The 16,077-nt window shown below is 49.6% G+C and overlaps 1 protein-coding gene across 9 annotated transcripts in view; it reads left to right on the plus strand.

The window, feature by feature from the left end:
- Positions 1 to 16,077, plus strand: part of PRPSAP1 (phosphoribosyl pyrophosphate synthetase associated protein 1) — a 23,955-nt gene continuing 7,878 nt past the window's right edge. Inside the window, exons 1-9 of one of the 9 annotated variants that reach the window (XM_021415187.1) lie at positions 436 to 657; positions 2,804 to 2,917; positions 3,897 to 4,022; positions 8,131 to 8,183; positions 9,504 to 9,570; positions 12,960 to 13,132; positions 13,544 to 13,659; positions 14,698 to 14,753; positions 15,003 to 15,148. In XM_021415187.1, coding sequence (XP_021270862.1) covers positions 4,015 to 4,022; positions 8,131 to 8,183; positions 9,504 to 9,570; positions 12,960 to 13,132; positions 13,544 to 13,659; positions 14,698 to 14,753; positions 15,003 to 15,148 — 619 coding nt within the window. In that variant the 5' untranslated portion in view covers positions 436 to 657; positions 2,804 to 2,917; positions 3,897 to 4,014. Of the gene's footprint in view, positions 133 to 433; positions 658 to 2,803; positions 2,918 to 3,896; positions 4,023 to 5,079; positions 5,757 to 8,130; positions 8,184 to 9,503; positions 9,571 to 12,959; positions 13,133 to 13,543; positions 13,665 to 14,697; positions 14,754 to 15,002; positions 15,149 to 16,077 lie in introns of those variants that run through there. The other 8 variants (XM_021415185.1, XM_021415190.1, XM_021415188.1 and 5 more) reach the window with 8 other exon arrangements.

Raw genomic sequence — 16,077 nt, forward strand, 5'->3', positions numbered from 1 at the left:
AGCTTTCAGGCTGCGCCTCGCGCTGTTTGGAGGAGTGCGAGCGGCGGTCGAGTGCCGCACCGCGCCGCATCTGCGAAACGGGCGTGAAGCCCGAAGAGTGCGCGCCGTGCTTACCCTCCTCCTTCTCCCCAGGTACCGGCGCCGTTCGGGCGGTAGCGGATACCCCTCGCCCCGCTGTGGGGGCATAGCGCGGCGGCAGTGCCCTCACTCAAGATGGCGGCGGGGCCGGGGGCGGTCTCTCTCTCCCCCTCACTCTCCCCGCGGAGAAAATGGCGGCGGCGGAGCGGGACCCCTCACCCCTCCACCACGGCGGCCCTGGGCCCAGCGCCCCTCATCCTCCCCCCAGCCGCCCTCCCCCCGCCCTCAGCCCCCAGCAGAGGCCCCGTGAGGGTACCCCCGAGCAGCGCCGTGCCTCGCGGGCGGCAGCAGGGTTACTCTCCTCCTCCTTCCCACCCCTTAGGGGGCGGCGATAGCGGCGGGGAGGAAGAAAAGGATGCCACGGAAGCTGCTGTTGCCTTATAAATCTGTTTTTCCTCCTTTCCGAGCTCCCGGGGGGCTGCATGACGCTGTGGCGATGAACGCGGCCAGAAGCGGCTACCGGGTCTTCTCGGCCAACTCCACGGCGGCCTGCACCGAGCTGGCCAAGCGCATCACCGAGTAAGTCAGCCCAGCCGGGGCCGGCTTCCAGCGCCCAGAGCCCGCGGCTCCGTGCTGAGGAGCTCCGGGACGGACGGCGTTCACCGGACCCTTCCCCTCGGCCCTCGGTGCCGGCGGCGGTGGTTGTGCTTCGTGTGCCTTTGGCACCCAGCTCAGAGCCGGAACTGGTGTTTGGGAAGGGAGGAGGTGAAAGTGGTGTAAAGCAGCATCAGGAAGCGTGGGGCTGGGCTGGGAGCTGCTTTGTGCAGAGGGTTGGTGGGGTCACCGTGCCCGGAGGGGATGGAGAGCTGCGGAGATGTGGCACTGAGGGCCATGGTTTGGTGGGCAGCAATGGTGGTTGGACTCAGTCAGAGAGGTCTTCTCCAACCTCAGTGATTCTGTGCCCTGAGCTTTGCCAGGGGCTGGGGACTCGTGGCCTTGTGCTCTTCAGCAGCTTTGCACAGAGCAGTGTGGGATCAGACCGTGCAGTCCCAGCCTGGAGTGGGTTTGTTGCTCTGTGGGCGTTCTGGCATGCTGCAAATGGGCAGCGTATGCTGGCAAAGAAGAGTTGAGGGGTAGAAGCGTGTCCCTTTTTTCCGAGCCATCGCTTTGACATTGGCTCGGTGGGGCTGGGTGTGCTGGGTCCTGCTCCGTAACAGCGCTTTACAGTGCAGCACTCAGTGCTTGGAGTGGAATTCCCACTCACGCTTTCGGTTTGGGTTAGTTTGGTTCAGATCAGGACAGCCAACAAGTGAGCGCTCCTCACGAAAGGGGCTTTTCCAGGAAGCAGGGCTGTGTTTGTTTTCGTAGGCTGCCATTCTAAAGCTGGACGTGGGTTTCCTTTCTGCTTTTGATCAGTTAGGGCTTATGGGAAGCTGCTTCCAAAATTAAGAGGCCCTTATGCTTGCTGGTCTGCTGTGGAGGATGGCATCCTTACCACTGCCCATGCAGCTGTCTGCTGCTTCCTGCTCCAAGGGAGTGCTTAAACTGGAAATAGCACTGAGTACAGGTGTGCCGCTGCCTTAAATTGGAATCATATCTTGCTACTTCTCCAGCTAGCTTAATAAACAGCGTGTCCAGTCCTTAGCACAGGTAATCTGCACAAAGCTGACTGTACTGTTTGGCAGGGATCACTGGTGTGCATGGGACATGTGTTGAATAATAGTGGTAGGTAGACTCCTTTATGTGAGGTGGGGAGACAAATCGTCATGTTTGGCAAGATGTTTTTGGTTCCCTGGGTTTTTTTCTTGCTGTATTTGGTCAGTTCCGTATCGCTTTCCCTTCACTGTTAAAACTCTGAAAATAAAATCTATATAAATATATATTAAAAAAAAAAACAAACCCACAACATTTTTGCTGCAACAGATGGGACATGGGAAGGCCTGTCCTGTGGCGTCAACACGGCATATAACAGAAGTCCCCTGGGGATAGGGGACGAGCTCCAAGTTCTCAGGGCTGAAAGAGCAAAGAGGCAATCTTCATTCTCCGCTCTCTGTCTCAAAAATAACTCGCTTTCCTCTGAAGATGTAATGCGAAAAGACACGGAGCAGGCTTCTGCAGGCTGTGGCACACAGCTGGCTGCGTGACGTGCTGTGTTTGTACTCGCTTTTCTCTGTCAGCTACGTGAGGTTTTAAAAGTGTCTGGAATTTCTCCCTGTCACAGGGAAGCACAGGCACTGCCAGGTGTGCTAGGGGCTGTAATCCTGTGCAGGTCTTCCAGTGATGTGCTGAGGCTGAGCAGCAGCAGAATCCAGAGCGACCTCCTGGCTGTGCTTTGTGATGTGAACTCTGATAGAGGCAAGATGGGCTCCTTGCCTTGGCTCTAGCAGCGGTGAGGGTGCTGGATGCTCAAGCAGCAGTATGAGCACATGAATACGTTGCACAGCTACTGCTTCAAGTGGGACTTAGAGCTTTTCTGTCTGTGAAGTGAGGGTAGCGACCACTCGGGTGGAACTGTCAGGTGTCACCCGTGAGTGGGATTTTGTTGGGGGGCAAATGTGAAACCTGCAGCTTGAATAGTATGGATTTGTCCCCAATAAGTAAAAGAAAAACCTCCTAGAAACTCAGTGGTATTTCTCAGCCTCTTGTGCTGTAGTTTTGTACTGACTTCCCTTAAGAGCTCAGGAGCTGTTTCAACACGCTTCTAATGCATCCCTTGTTTTTTCAGGTTGCAAAAGACGTGCGACTGCTGGCTTTGGCTTCCCACTGTGTCCCTTCCCAGCGTGTACTTTGCTGGGGAGTCACTTGCACCTTTTAATAGAGTTGGAGCAATCCTGTAAGGGTGAGTCTGCCATCTAATATTGTGCGTTCTTTTAAAAGTTTTCTTTTTTAAATGAACTTCGGTGAAAATAGTAAAAGAACTTTAAAATAACACACAATATTAGGAGTTAGGATGAGGGCTACAGGGTTGGTTCAGCTTCCGCTTTGAGCTTTTGTTTCTGTTAGTTTAGCTTCTGCCAGGGAGAGGAGCTGGTGCTGACTTCTGGGAGCCAAATGCTTTGTGAGAATTTTAATAACTTCTTAAGAGCCAGGATGACTGAAACATAAATAAACCCTGCGTTTTCTCATATCTTGTAAATTGATTGGGACTTTTTGTTTAATCCTTTCCCTGGAGGAAGGAAAACTCCTGCTGTAATTAGGACAGTTGGCATCTGATTGCAAGCTGCGTCTGCTAGGAAGAAAGATAATTTCTGTGAATAGTCCTGATCCCTTGTGCCCTGCTGGGAAGGGAGAGGGAGGTCTTGCAAGTGTGGAATCTACAACAGACGAATGTAGGTCTCCCTCTAGCTGCAGTGTTTGGCACACAGGGTACAGCTACTGTGTTCCACTCGCTGCTTGTGTTTTTGGGTTGGAGGGGATCTGGTGATGGAAGCTTGCTGATGTGTCCCCACTGCTCCTGCAGGCCTGCATTGTGTAGGACGTGGTATCATACCCTCACTGCAGGCACTGAATGTTCTACACATGCATTCATTTACAGCAGAGAAAGTGCTGGTGGTCTAAAGGTGAAAGCAGTACTGTAAACCTAAGCAATGCAGATGAACGAGGAAAAGATGGAGACCTTTATTCTGATCTTTGGCCACAGAGAGCCCTGCACACAACAGTAAAACCAGTGCAGCGCTTTCTGAGGCGGAGCTGAAGGCCAATCTTGCTTCTGGAAGAGATGGTGTGTTAGGAGGACTTGCAGTAACCTTTTTTTGGCTGAAGGAAGGAGCATTTTTGTTGAAGAAAAGTGATATCACCCTGCTCTCCTCTGTCTCCAGATTCTGCTCTCTCTTTCTGGGAAGAGCTTGATGTGGTGCAGTAGCAGGAGAGGAGCTGGCACCAACTCCTTTCTGTCTTGGACACAGAAGCACTCACTGAGGCAGGAAGCTAATAGATATGACAAGGTAACGCTGCACCAAAGATTTTGGGCAAAGGGAATTGAACAACCAGTCAGACAGTACGGTTGGAGAGGGTTAGAGGTGAGACACTGTGCTGGAATAGGGGCACTGAAGAGTGAGGAGCATGGAGCTGGGCTTTGAGGTTATCTGTGCGACTCACATGAAGCATTAATGCAGCGGGGCAGACTGGTTCTGTGTGACAGCTCCTTGTGCTGACCTGTGCCAGGGTTAGGGGCTGCTCAGACCCCGGGGACAGATGAATAAGAGCAGGGCAAAATCTGTGCTGTGTGTGCGTGGCTTTTGCAGTGGCTGGAACAAACGATGCACACGCTGTGTACAAGTGGCAGACGAACAGCATAGACTGTTCCAGAATCCACTTGTGCTGTGTGGATGGAGAGAGGTACGGGGGGCTAAATAGTTATAACGATATCAGAGCAGATTGCTCTGTATCCAGAATGATGCTTTGTTTCCTTCCCTGGTCCTTGAAGGAGGAGGTTGGGAAATGCATCCCAGAGCTGCCGCTGTGTGTTAGCTGGACCAGTTGACTGTGATCTTTAAGGATTTGCTTGAGTTTGAAATGAAACACTGCAAGTGAATTTCCATCCCGCGTTTTGATTCATCGAGTCTTTAATTGATTGTCCTTTGTCTCAAGAGCCTGGTGCTGTGGTTTCTGACCACCTTCAGAGGAGCACTTTAAAGGCTGAGAGAACCTTGATTCGTTTGCTGCAATCCTGCAGCGTGTCACTTCCTTACTGAGCTACAAATGGCTTCTGGGCTGCTCACGTTTAAACTGCATTGAAGGCAGCTCTTACAGTCACTCCTGTATCCACAGCTTAATATCCTCTTGGCACGTGCTGAAACTGTGCAAAGTTAGATCGTAGCAAGTGATATTACAGGTCAATGTACGTTTTTTTTTTTCTTACTAATTGTATTATTTTTTTAAAGCCATAAAAAGAGATTTTTCTCTTGCATTCCAGGAGGTCTTGGAGGAATTGAGTCAGTGGCAGAGCTGGTCCAAGGGCAGCAGGGAGCGAGGCTTTGCCTTTCAGGAGCTGTGAGTGCTTGCACAGTGAAACCTTGCACGGAGACAGCATTAAAATCCTGAAGAGATGGAGCAGCCTGGAGCAGCAGCATCTCTTCACAGGGCTTGGTGGGCTGTACACAGCTGTTGGAGCAGATCCCAGCTCTGAAGACTGCTGCTTTGAAAAAGCCAACGCCAAACCAAGTTCCTATCTCTGGGGTGGAGAAGGGAGCTTCCGGAAGCAAGCTCGTGCTCTGATGTCTCCTGGCTCACAAGTGGGATCACTGCAAACGCTGTGAAATCAGCCTGACCATTTTCCAATCTTAAACACTTGAGTATCAGCAGGAGGTTCTCTGTAGCCAAGTGCAGCACTGCATAATAGGCCTTTTGCTGATGGCTCTTATTTTGCCTGAAGACCCATTTTAGCTTCAATACCTGAAGTATTCTTTTTGGCAGAACAAGCTGTAGCTCTCCACTGCTGCGAGTGCCCTGGGTTACAGGAGTGGCTTTCCCTAGTGAAGATCTGCCTGTGTCTGTGGTCACCTTGATCCAGTGGTTCTGACAGCCCTCGTTCATAGGGCTGTGCTCTGAAGCCACGTGCGGAAGTTTTTGCTGTCACTTCAATTCCTCTACTGCCTAAAGCAGTGAGCGCTTGTGAACCTCTGCGAGGAGACAACTTAGAGAGAAAGGAGCAGGGAATGGATGTGAAAAAGGGAGAGGTGATGGGAAGTGGAAGCTTTTCTTTGAACTCTTACCCAGCTCTGAGGCTGTTTGCTGGTGCGGGGTGTGCTCTGCCCTTGGCTTCTATGTCAGTCTTCCTTTTGACGCAAGCCCCGTGGAATTTGCTGCTTTTAGTGGCCTGGACTAAGTCTAGGTTTTATCAGACTCCTCCTCAGGCTGAAGTCTCTGATTGTGCAAAGCCTTCCTCAGTGGATAGAGTGAAAGGTGTGCCCCTGAGTAAACACACCTCACCTCGGGGCACTGTGGGGCTGCCTGTTGGTCCTTCAGCTGTGCCTGCAGCTCAGATCACTGCAGAACGCTGCAGGCAGGGCTGATGTATGACTGTATGGACAGTTTTATCTCGTATCTTTCCCGTTGCTGCCTCTCTTGTTTATTTGCAATCAACAGTTGCAGCAGACGTTTTATTTATTGCCTGGCCAGAGCAATTTACTATTGCTCGTGCCTTTCAGTTGGCGGCTGCTTACTGTCTCTTCTGTCGTTATCTGCATCCAGCTTTGATAAGCCGAGCTGTTTTGAGTGTCCCTCTTTCCATCAGGAAGCGAACTTGCCCTTCTAATTTCTTGCTTCAGCAGCACAGAAACTGCGTTGCTGTTGTGCTGTCTGAAATGAGGAGCACTGGGCTCTTGTTTTCTTCTCGAGCGTGGTTGGGTTCTTGCCAGCTACATCCTCTCCGAGCGTCACAAACACTGAGTGTGCCACCACTGAGGGGTGTTTTGCAGAGATGTTTCCAGCTGGATGGTTCCTGAAGCTTTCCCTCCTGTCATAAGATGCAGGGCTGGCTAAGGGCACCTGCACGTTCTGCTTAATGGAGGATTTTTCCAGCAGTGCAGCGTGCAGTGAAGTCAGGGCACATGTGCTTCCAAAGGGAGCTTGTGAGACGTGCTGTGTGGTCATGGAGGAACGAGTGAGTCATTCAGGGTTTACCCACACATTGGTTTGCTTTGTGTGTGTGGTTGTCCAGCTTGTTTCAACTTGGGTGCGTTCGCAGTGATGGGGCTGCACCTTAACGTTTGTCAACGTGTCACTGTTATCAGAAGGACTGCAGGATCCCAAGGAGCAGCAGGGAGTGTCAGGCAAGTCCACCTGGAAACCTTGCCTTCCATGTAGGCAGTTGGTCCTGGAGGTCCTGGGATTTGGCTTTATGTTGCTGTTCCTTTCCACAGCATGGGACTGGTGAGGGAAGCTGTAGCAGAGATCTGGGTGGATTTCTTGCTCTGGACTGCACAGCACCTGCATGTGCTGCAGTGGATCCCCAAGCTGGGCTGGGTCCTGCAGGTAACCACCCACGTAAGGAATTTACTCACCAGCCCTGGTCTTGGCAAGACGTGCTGCCAAACACGTGCATCAAATAAGTGCTTTGTAACCAGTGCAGCCAGCATATCGTGTTGGAGTGTCTGTTGTCACTGCTGTCCTGGTCTCACTTTCCAGGACAGCTTCTGGCTGAGATTTCCAGCTTGGGGGCTCACAGCTGAGTCTGGAAGCCACTGGTTGGCCAGCAGCGTGCTGGTGCCTCTGAAGAGGTATTAACAGATTACTTGTCATCAGGGTTACATATGAAGTGTCACCTGAGGGTATAGCTGGGACTGTGGAGTGTTTTAAAATGCTCTTCAGAATGAATCACAGTTATAAAACAAATGGATTTAAACAGGAAAAAAAAAAAGTCTGCTCCTGCTGCTCAGATAGAACCTGGGCTGGAGGAGATGTTCTGTGCTGTGACTCTGGTAGGTCCTGAAGGAGCTGGCTGCTCAGGTACCTGCAGCACTAAGGCATGGTGCTGGGGCAGGGCAGTGATGGCAGCGTCTGTGATCAGTTGTACAAGCTCCATGTTTGCTTGGAAAGGCTCTGGGAACTGAGTGTTAGGAACTGTGCACCTTCCAGGTTTTTTTTTTTGGATGTTATAACTTGAATGTGTTTAACCTCTTTTCCTGAGAAAATCAGCTTGATGCAGTTGTGCTGCCTGTTTACCAAGTGTGAGCTTCCTTGCTGGTCACAGCCAGGTAGGAGGAATTAGAACCAGTGGGGTGGCTTCTTCCTGTGGGTCTTGGAGGGTTTGTGCTGATCCCTTGGCCCGACCAGTGCTGCTCCCAGAGGGTCAGCAACTGATGGGGATGGAAAGCAGGCAGCAGCCCTGTGGCCACACAGCACGTGTGTGTGTTCAGGCAGCTGAGCCCAGGAGTGCTCTGTCCATTTGTGAATGGGGAAGCTGTGTTGTTCTGCAGCTCTGCTGCTGCATTCAGGTCCTCATTAGGTGATGCTTTGCTTTGTCAGTGTGCACACATGTGGACTCCTCTCTGCTCTGGATGGTGATCTGCTCGGTGCCTCCAGTTTTAATTTCCTTTTCTCTCTCTCCAGGCGTCTTGGCGCTGAGCTGGGGAAGTCTGTGGTGTACCAGGAAACCAATGGAGGTAAGAGAACTCTTTAGTACTTCCAAGCCTATTCTGGGCTCATTTTAGCCACACAGATAAATAGCTCTGTTGGCCAAACCTGCCTGGTAAGCGCAGTGATTCATCTGTGATGTTACTGCTGCTCCTGGCAGTGCTGAACTTCTGTGTCTAACCTTATAGGAACCAATTAAGCGTGTTCCTTGATTTCCCATATGACCTTGTTTCCTGCCTGTCAGCTGTCTCATCTGACATAGATTCCTCCCTCAGCTGTTAGTAGCTGCAAAATATGTGCTGCTGTGCTTGGGAAACAGCCTCCCAGGTTGAAGTAATGGCCTTCTTTCTAAATGTCTGCCTTGCAAAACTGAAGTCATTCACTCCTCCCAGTCCTCACCCCCACTGCAGGCAGTTTACAGGCACCTGTTTTGCTTTCAAGAGTGCAGGTGTACGGCTGTGCTGGGGGCTGTGCTTCCTGGAGGTTGTTTTCATCACTTTAAGTGTAGCAAGTGCCCATTTTCAGATAGCCATGCTGGGCTGAAACACAGGGATGCTGGCTGCCAGGACAGCCAGGCGGTGCTTAAACTGCTGTAGCTGTGTGCAGCTATGAGGGGGTTGTCTGTGTTTATGCTACTGAGAGTTTCCTGCCCTCTGGGGTTAGTTTTAAATCAGGCTGCTTGCTTCGAGGCCTGAAGTCATTCCTCATCACCGCACAACAAATCATTCTCCTTTCATCAGAGTCCCTTAAGGCTGCTGCAGATGTCTGGATGATTAGACTCTGAATTCTCTGGCTTGGTAGCTCTCTCTCTCTCCTTTAACTTATCCCTGCCCTCTGGTTTGCGACTGCGTGGGATATGAGTGGCTAAGGAAGGCACTTTGGGAAACCTGGTGTCACTGCTTGGGCTTTGCTGAGCTGTTCTGGGCTGGTGTGAGCTCCCCAGCCTGCACAGAGCTGGCCCTGTAAGCTGTGAAGGAGCCAGGTTAACCTCTTGGTACTACTAGGGGATGTTCTTTGCATGGTTCATTGTTATCTAGTGAATGTGGTACTGATGGCTTTCAGCACAGAGAAATGAAAAGGATCTCTCATTAGGAGCTAAGTAATGGTAACAACTATTCAGCCTGGTTTTGCACTGTAAATACAGCTAACTCTCCAGTATGTGATGCCAGCTCTTTGCTTCCCAGGACTTTTGGAAAGTCCACCTAGCTCCCCTTCGTATGCATGGTGTAAGTGTGTGCACAAGAGGACAAGGAGCAGTTCCTGCTGCCTTCCCTGATCTGGGGGCCAGGTTGCCTTCTCACTGGGAAGCTGACGTTTGGGAATAAAACTATGTTTTTCACCCTCTCCAGAAACAAGAGTTGAAATAAAAGAATCTGTCCGGGGACAGGATATCTTCATTATACAGACAATCCCCAGGTAAGGGACTTGTGGCTTAATTTTACAACAGTGATGTGCTTTTGATTTCTGGTTCAACCAATGGTTCTGGTTGGCTTGCTAGCTGTTAGCCAGCACGTTCATCTGGATTGCGCTTCCTCTTTCATTATAGTGATGTAAAACTTAGATGGAAACCCTCAGCTTCCCTGCTCTACTCTTGTAGTTCTTAATGATGATATGCTGTTTTCAGAGATGAGGTATTGATGCCAGCCATTTTGCATAATTAGCAAGAGCAAAATTATTCGTGCTGTAATAGCTTTCTCCAAGTAACCAAACTCTGCTCGGATTTGGGAGATCCCAAGATCTCATCAATTCAAGCAGGTAGCAGAATAACCTGGAAACCAATATTTTCACAGCTTGCCTAAGAAATACAGTGCACTGAGAAGTCACGTTCATTTCCTCTTTGTAATGCTTGGCCTCTTGTTAAAGAAAACAGTAGGACTACAAGGTCAGCTTGCTCTCTCCTGCAGTGCCTCTTGGAGGCTGAGATATTTTCCTGGAGCTCCTCTCTCTAGAAAGATGTTTGGAGTGTTTCCTCCCCCAGGGAGCAGCTGAACCTCTATGGGATGAGAGCCTGCTGGTGCAGGGTTGTGTTTCAGGTGAATGGTGCCATTCTGTTGTCCCTGGGGAGAGAGTTCTCTGCAATGACTTGTAACTGAGAGCTTTGTAAACATGAGACAGGTAAGGTAAGAGGGAGAACTCAAAGTAACAACGATTTTAGGAGGGGAAGACCTCCTCTGCCCTCAAATGGTCAATCCCTTTGTTTGTCTGTAAGCTGAACTGAGTGTTTCCAGGTTAGGGAATGGGTCCTTCTGGCAAAAATGTTCACCTCCTCCAGATGAAGAGCCACTGTTGTACAGGCAGCATAATTTTTTATTCTTAAGCTGCAGCTGTGCTTTGCTGCGTTGCTTGGGAGGACAGGCTCAAGGACATCTCCATTTTGCAGAGGGTTTTGGGGAGCTTTTAAATGGAGTCAAGTCAGCAGTTTTGGGTAACCTGGAAGTCGGACTTCCACGCTCATTAGCGGTTTGAAAAGCAAGCAAAACAGTAGGAAAGGAATAGAGAGGGGAAACAGCATTATTATGCTGCAGCGTGAACCCACAGTCTGCATCTGAAGTGCACAGAGAGAGCAGAAAGACCAAAATATTTGATAGAATCTCCCTGTCCAAAAAGAATATTGCAGAATTAAAGCAGTTACGGTGACAGACATCAACTGAGGCTGTTGGTGCATGGGCATGTGTTTGTATGAGTTAAAAATAAAAAGCTTGGTACTGAGAAAGGAAAGGTAAGGGGGGAGATCTGCTAGGGGTGTTTGGATTTGAGTGGCCTGGAACAGGTCATAGAGGCACTGCTCTGTGAGAACAAGGAGATGTCAAACAGAAATAGCAGGTGTCAGGTTCAAAGCACACAAAAAGGGGTGGTGCTTCCCAGTGTGAATCGTTTAACCCTGGGAACTCCTTACTGCATAGTGCTGCCTGTACCAAGGGTGTGTCATCTCAAAAAGCTGCTCGGCAGATTGGTGGGGAGGGGGATGGGGAGTAGGTTATGGGCTGTTAGGGACACGAAGAGCTTCGGTGGCTCAGTGTGAGCTGCACTCTGCCTGCACTGGGGAGAGCATTGCTCTGTCCGTGCTCTCTGCTCTTTGCTAGGCTGGTTTGCTTCTCAGTAGCAGGGCTGAGCTCAACCATGGGTACGTTCCTGCATGTTTAAAATGTGCAGCTTGTTGCTAAAGTAGTTACTTTAGTAAAAAATAGAAGAGTTGATGGCTTTAGTGAGGTGCTGGAAGTGAATAGGGAGCTACAGGCAAGGACAGGGAGCAGTGAGGGTGGGCTCCAGGCTGCTGGAGAGGGGTCGTCGTTTAAAGGAGCTTTCCAGAGTCCTGTGTGGTGTCCTGTGTGAATAATGAGAGCAGCATTCTATCTCCAGCAGCTTCTCCAGCACTCCCTGCTCTGGCACGTGGGATTATTGCTACCAGCATCCCACAGCAGCACCAGGGCTGCTGGTACCTCGTGAAACTGGTGGCAACCTCATACAGAAGCGATTCTGCCTGTTTTCTGTTCCTTCTGTTTGGTTTTCAAGTAACTTGAGAAGTGATAACAAAAAGGGTTGAATTCCAGGAATGACCTTCAAACAGGCTTAAAGTTGGCCACTTTGTTTTTACACTGTACCGATAGCAGAATCCTTTTCTCCTCTCCCAGCCACACTGGCACGACTGAAACAGCAAAGGGAAGAAGTGGTTCTTTGTTAGCTCGCTGTCCTACGTGGCGGGGGTTATGTTTTATGTAATTCTTGGCTGGATGCTTCGGGGCCAACAGAGCTTTCTTGTGTGTGAGCAGCATTGTGCATGAGGGCTGCCGGAGCCAGGAGGAGAATAAAGAGACACAGAGCACGCACAAAGGAGGGGACGCAAATGGAGGTTAATTCCCAAAGGAGCGGGGAGCAGTGGAGAAGTGGAAGGGGTTAGAGGCTCGCGTTGTGTTGCACACGAAGAGCAAGAAGTGTCTGAGCTCTTGGGGGAGCCGAGGTCTGGAGGATAGCAGTCTTCAAGCAACGTGTGGGTGACTTCCAGAAAGCTGTGCGGGGCTTGGGGATGCTCCGTGCTGCTCATTGCTCTGCTGCATGGCTGGGTCAGCTCCTGCTCCGTCACCTCGTGGCTCTGCAGCACTGCCCTCCTGCTCTGGGGACGTGGTGTGTTGTTTGGGGCAGCTGGAAAACATGAGCAAGGGTGGGTTCTTCCGTTTCCAAATGGTCTGGAGTTGCTCTGTGATGATGCAGACAATGTGTGGAATTTGGGCTTCCCTCGGTGTTGGTTATAAGGAATTAAAAGGGCTTGGCCTGTTTTTTTTTTTTTCCTTTCCAAAACGAATTCAGATGCAGATTAATGCGCTCCTACTGGGCCACACCAGTCATCATGGTGAAGCTAACTCAACACAGAGTTTTGTGTCTATTCCTTCTTGTGGTCTATGTGTATGTTCTGCTTAGTCACTTTTTTCTTTCTGAATAAAAGATGGTTGGGGTTTATAACACTGCTGTTGCTTTAATCACGAGATAAGTTGGTGGGGGAAAAAAATGCCTTCTTTTATTGTGGTGAGAGAGGAAATCATCATGCACCTCATCTCAGGATGCAAAAATCAAATGCTGTTCCACAGCTCTTGTGCTGGAGTCAAATCCTGTGCATACAGCAGCTGAATGCAACGTGCTGTGGCACAACAGAAGGAGCTGTGGGATTACAACGTGGGCCTGGCATACAGTTTACACAATTTACATGAAAGCTTGGTGAGGAGAGAGGGGTATGGGTGTACTATGAAAGGGAACTGCATTGGGAGGGGAAAAAACCTGCTAATAATTGGAATGGTTCTGACATCTCATAGGGATGTGAATACTGCTGTGATGGAGCTGCTGATCATGGCTTATGCACTGAAGACATCCTGTGCCAGGAACATCATTGGGGTCATCCCTTACTTCCCCTACAGCAAACAGAGCAAAATGAGGAAGAGGGGCTCCATAGTCTGCAAGCTGCTGGCTTCCATGCTTGCCAAGGCGGGTGAGTGCTGCAGGGGGCAGCGTGGCTGTGCATGCAGCTGCTGGGATCCCCGGGGTGCCTGTCCTTCTGTTCTCCCATCAGCCGTGCTGCCAAACCCATGAGCTTCTTTGGGGGAGATTGTTCTCTTCAGCTGATTCTTATTTCTTGAATTCAAGGCTGAGGAAGTGGCCTAGAAGTGTCCCATTGAAACGCATCGTCAGCCTGGTGCTGTGACTCCTATTGCTTTCATATAGTTCTTACTAAATCTTTGAAACTTTCTACGTTCCCTTCTTCAGCTTGTTTTAACACGTGGCGTGCTAGTCTGACTAATGGTGGAAACAGCCTGCAAAATGGAAATGTTTAAGGAACTCCAGCCACGTGGGAGTTGTCTCAATGAATTATCTTTCTTTTTTTATTCTTTTCTTTTCTTAGGTTTAACACACATTATCACTATGGATCTTCATCAAAAGGAAATTCAAGGCTTCTTCAGCTTCCCTGTAGACAACCTGAGAGCATCCCCTTTCTTGATTCAGTACATACAGGAAGAAGTGAGGTTACTCTAGTTCTGTATATATCAACTTGTCTTAATGCAGTAGCAGAGCTGAGGTGCTGCTTCTGCAGAGGTTGCATTGTCAGGCTAGATCAACCGTGCTGTTCATCATTTTTATTTTTATATTTTCTTAGAGGATCCCTCTTACATGTTTCTCAAGGAAGTGGGGAAAGTGTTATGTTAAATTAGATTGCACGATTGTACTTGAATAGAAATCAAGTTCTTGACCGTAAACAGGAGGAGCTTGAGCCCTCAACTGAAATTCATTTCTCTCTATGGAGCTGGTGCCATTTGAGAGATGCTATTTATGCTCCTGCCTCTAATCACCTCTTAAATGCTGTTAAACTGTCTTTCCTCGCCCTTTGTTCTGCTGTGGATGTCTGACTGATCTGAATTATTGATGGGCTTTATCTTGGTCTGTGCTCAGGAATGCTGAGCACGGGGGAACCTGGGGGTGGAGGTTTTATCTTCCAAATGCAAAAGATTATGACTTAGGGTGGCATGGTGAGAGCAGTGCTTCTCCATACGGGGGAGCCCTGGCTTTGGACCTGCAGTGGGTCCTGGTGTTCTCTGTGTTTAACCCATCCCCTTTGCTCACTCTGAACACAAGACTAACACCTGCTCTGTGCAGGCTGCAGCCTTTGGTCCCAGGGCCTGTTGCTAAACCTTCCCTTCCTTTCCTGCGCTATGCCCTGCATCTCAGGCTGCTGCAGTTAGCACTGCAGGTGATCCCATAGCTTGTGGATGCCAGCAGTGAAAGGAGGCACGTAATTGCAGTCCTGTGCAAAGCAGGATCTCTGGAAAGATTGCATCAAATGTGGTCTTGCCAGTGTTGAACCTATTTGTGTTGTGTTTCACGTAGAGTATGCAAGTGCTGGTGTCGAAAAGGAGTGCAATTGCCTTGCAATTCTTCTTAGCACAGAATGAAGATTTGGGGGTGGGGGAAGCGAGTAGGTGCTGTTCTTCAGCTGCACATTAAAATCTGTTATGCATTCTCAAGAAGGTATTTACTGAAATAGTTCTGTATCCCATCCAGATTCCAGATTATAGAAACGCAGTCATTGTGGCCAAGTCTCCAGATGCAGCTAAAAGGTAAATACATTATTTACTAGCTGGTTAAAAGTAGCTTGGAAAAAAATCTGGGCTGCTGAGGAATATACTGGGGAAAAATGTGGGAGGATTTGCAAAAAATAAATCATCAATCTGATCCAAAAGGCTTTTTTGTGTCTGGAAACCCCTGTGCAGCCTTTGCTCGCCTCGTTGGATCTGGGAGAGGCCTGCTTCACTGGGCTGAGAGCTGCATCAGCCCCATCTTCCTGACACTCTGTGCTTGTCCCACAGGGCTCAGTCTTACGCTGAGAGACTGCGGCTGGGGCTGGCAGTGATACACGGGGAGGCTCAGTGCACAGAGCAGGACATGGACGATGGACGTCACTCCCCTCCGATGGTCAAAAATGCAACTGTGCATCCTGGTCTGGAGCTGCCATGTAAGATTGAGCTTCTCTGCTTATCCTTGAGGGGGGAAAAAAACAACAAAAGAGGCTCTTAGGTTGGTTATACCTAAGAGACCTAAGGGCAGTTGGATGAGTAGGATTTTTCTTAGGGAAAGGTTGATGTTAGCAAATCATAGGAGGAGGTACAGGGAGAAGTCCTTGTTTAATTCCTCCTGGCCATGCAGGGCATCAGTATTGCTGCCGTTGGCTGTGCCCAGTCAGCTGTGTCAGACTGACAAACTTCTGCTAGAAGCTTGCAGAATAATGCAGAGCTCATTAAAATCAGAAAAGTAGTGCAAAAGTGGAACTAACAAGGGAACAGTCACCGAGACGGGCTGCTGTCCCCATCTTGGAGGGATGGGCTGGCCTTTGCTTTCCCCTCTTGCTCCAGCCATCATTAGTGCTGGAAGCTTTCTTCATCTTGAGAACCTCGTAGTCACCTTGCAGTGTCTGTTTTGACATAGTTTTGATGCTTGTGTGGCTAGTGTGAATGGGTTCTCAGAGGGCATTGTTGAACTGATTCCTGTGCTCTTGCCATCAATGGATAAGCTGCTGACTTGAGAGCACAGTGCAAAGAAAACAGCAGGAAACGTATTCTGGGAAAAGCAGTCCTCTTAGGAGTGCTTGTATTCTTGCAACAGCAGCAGTCGAACAATAATAGTATAGTCGAAATCCAGCTCCTGTTTGGAAGGGTTTTAGCTTTCTAGGTAAATGGTGATAGGACAGAAATTATGGGGGCAGTGAATGTGGCTGGGAACTGACTGGGAAATGCAGCACGCTGCTGGGTGTGATAAAGAGCTATCCATCAGGCAGCCCTGCTTGATTATACTGGTTGTGGCTAGGGCTACTGATAAGCAGCTCCTCTTGTCTTTTGAAGTCTAAGGAGAACATCCAACCAGTTTGTGGACAAGTCAGGGAGGAGG

Source organism: Numida meleagris, chromosome 17 (assembly GCF_002078875.1).
Source record: "Numida meleagris isolate 19003 breed g44 Domestic line chromosome 17, NumMel1.0, whole genome shotgun sequence".
Lineage (NCBI taxonomy): Eukaryota > Metazoa > Chordata > Aves > Galliformes > Numididae > Numida > Numida meleagris.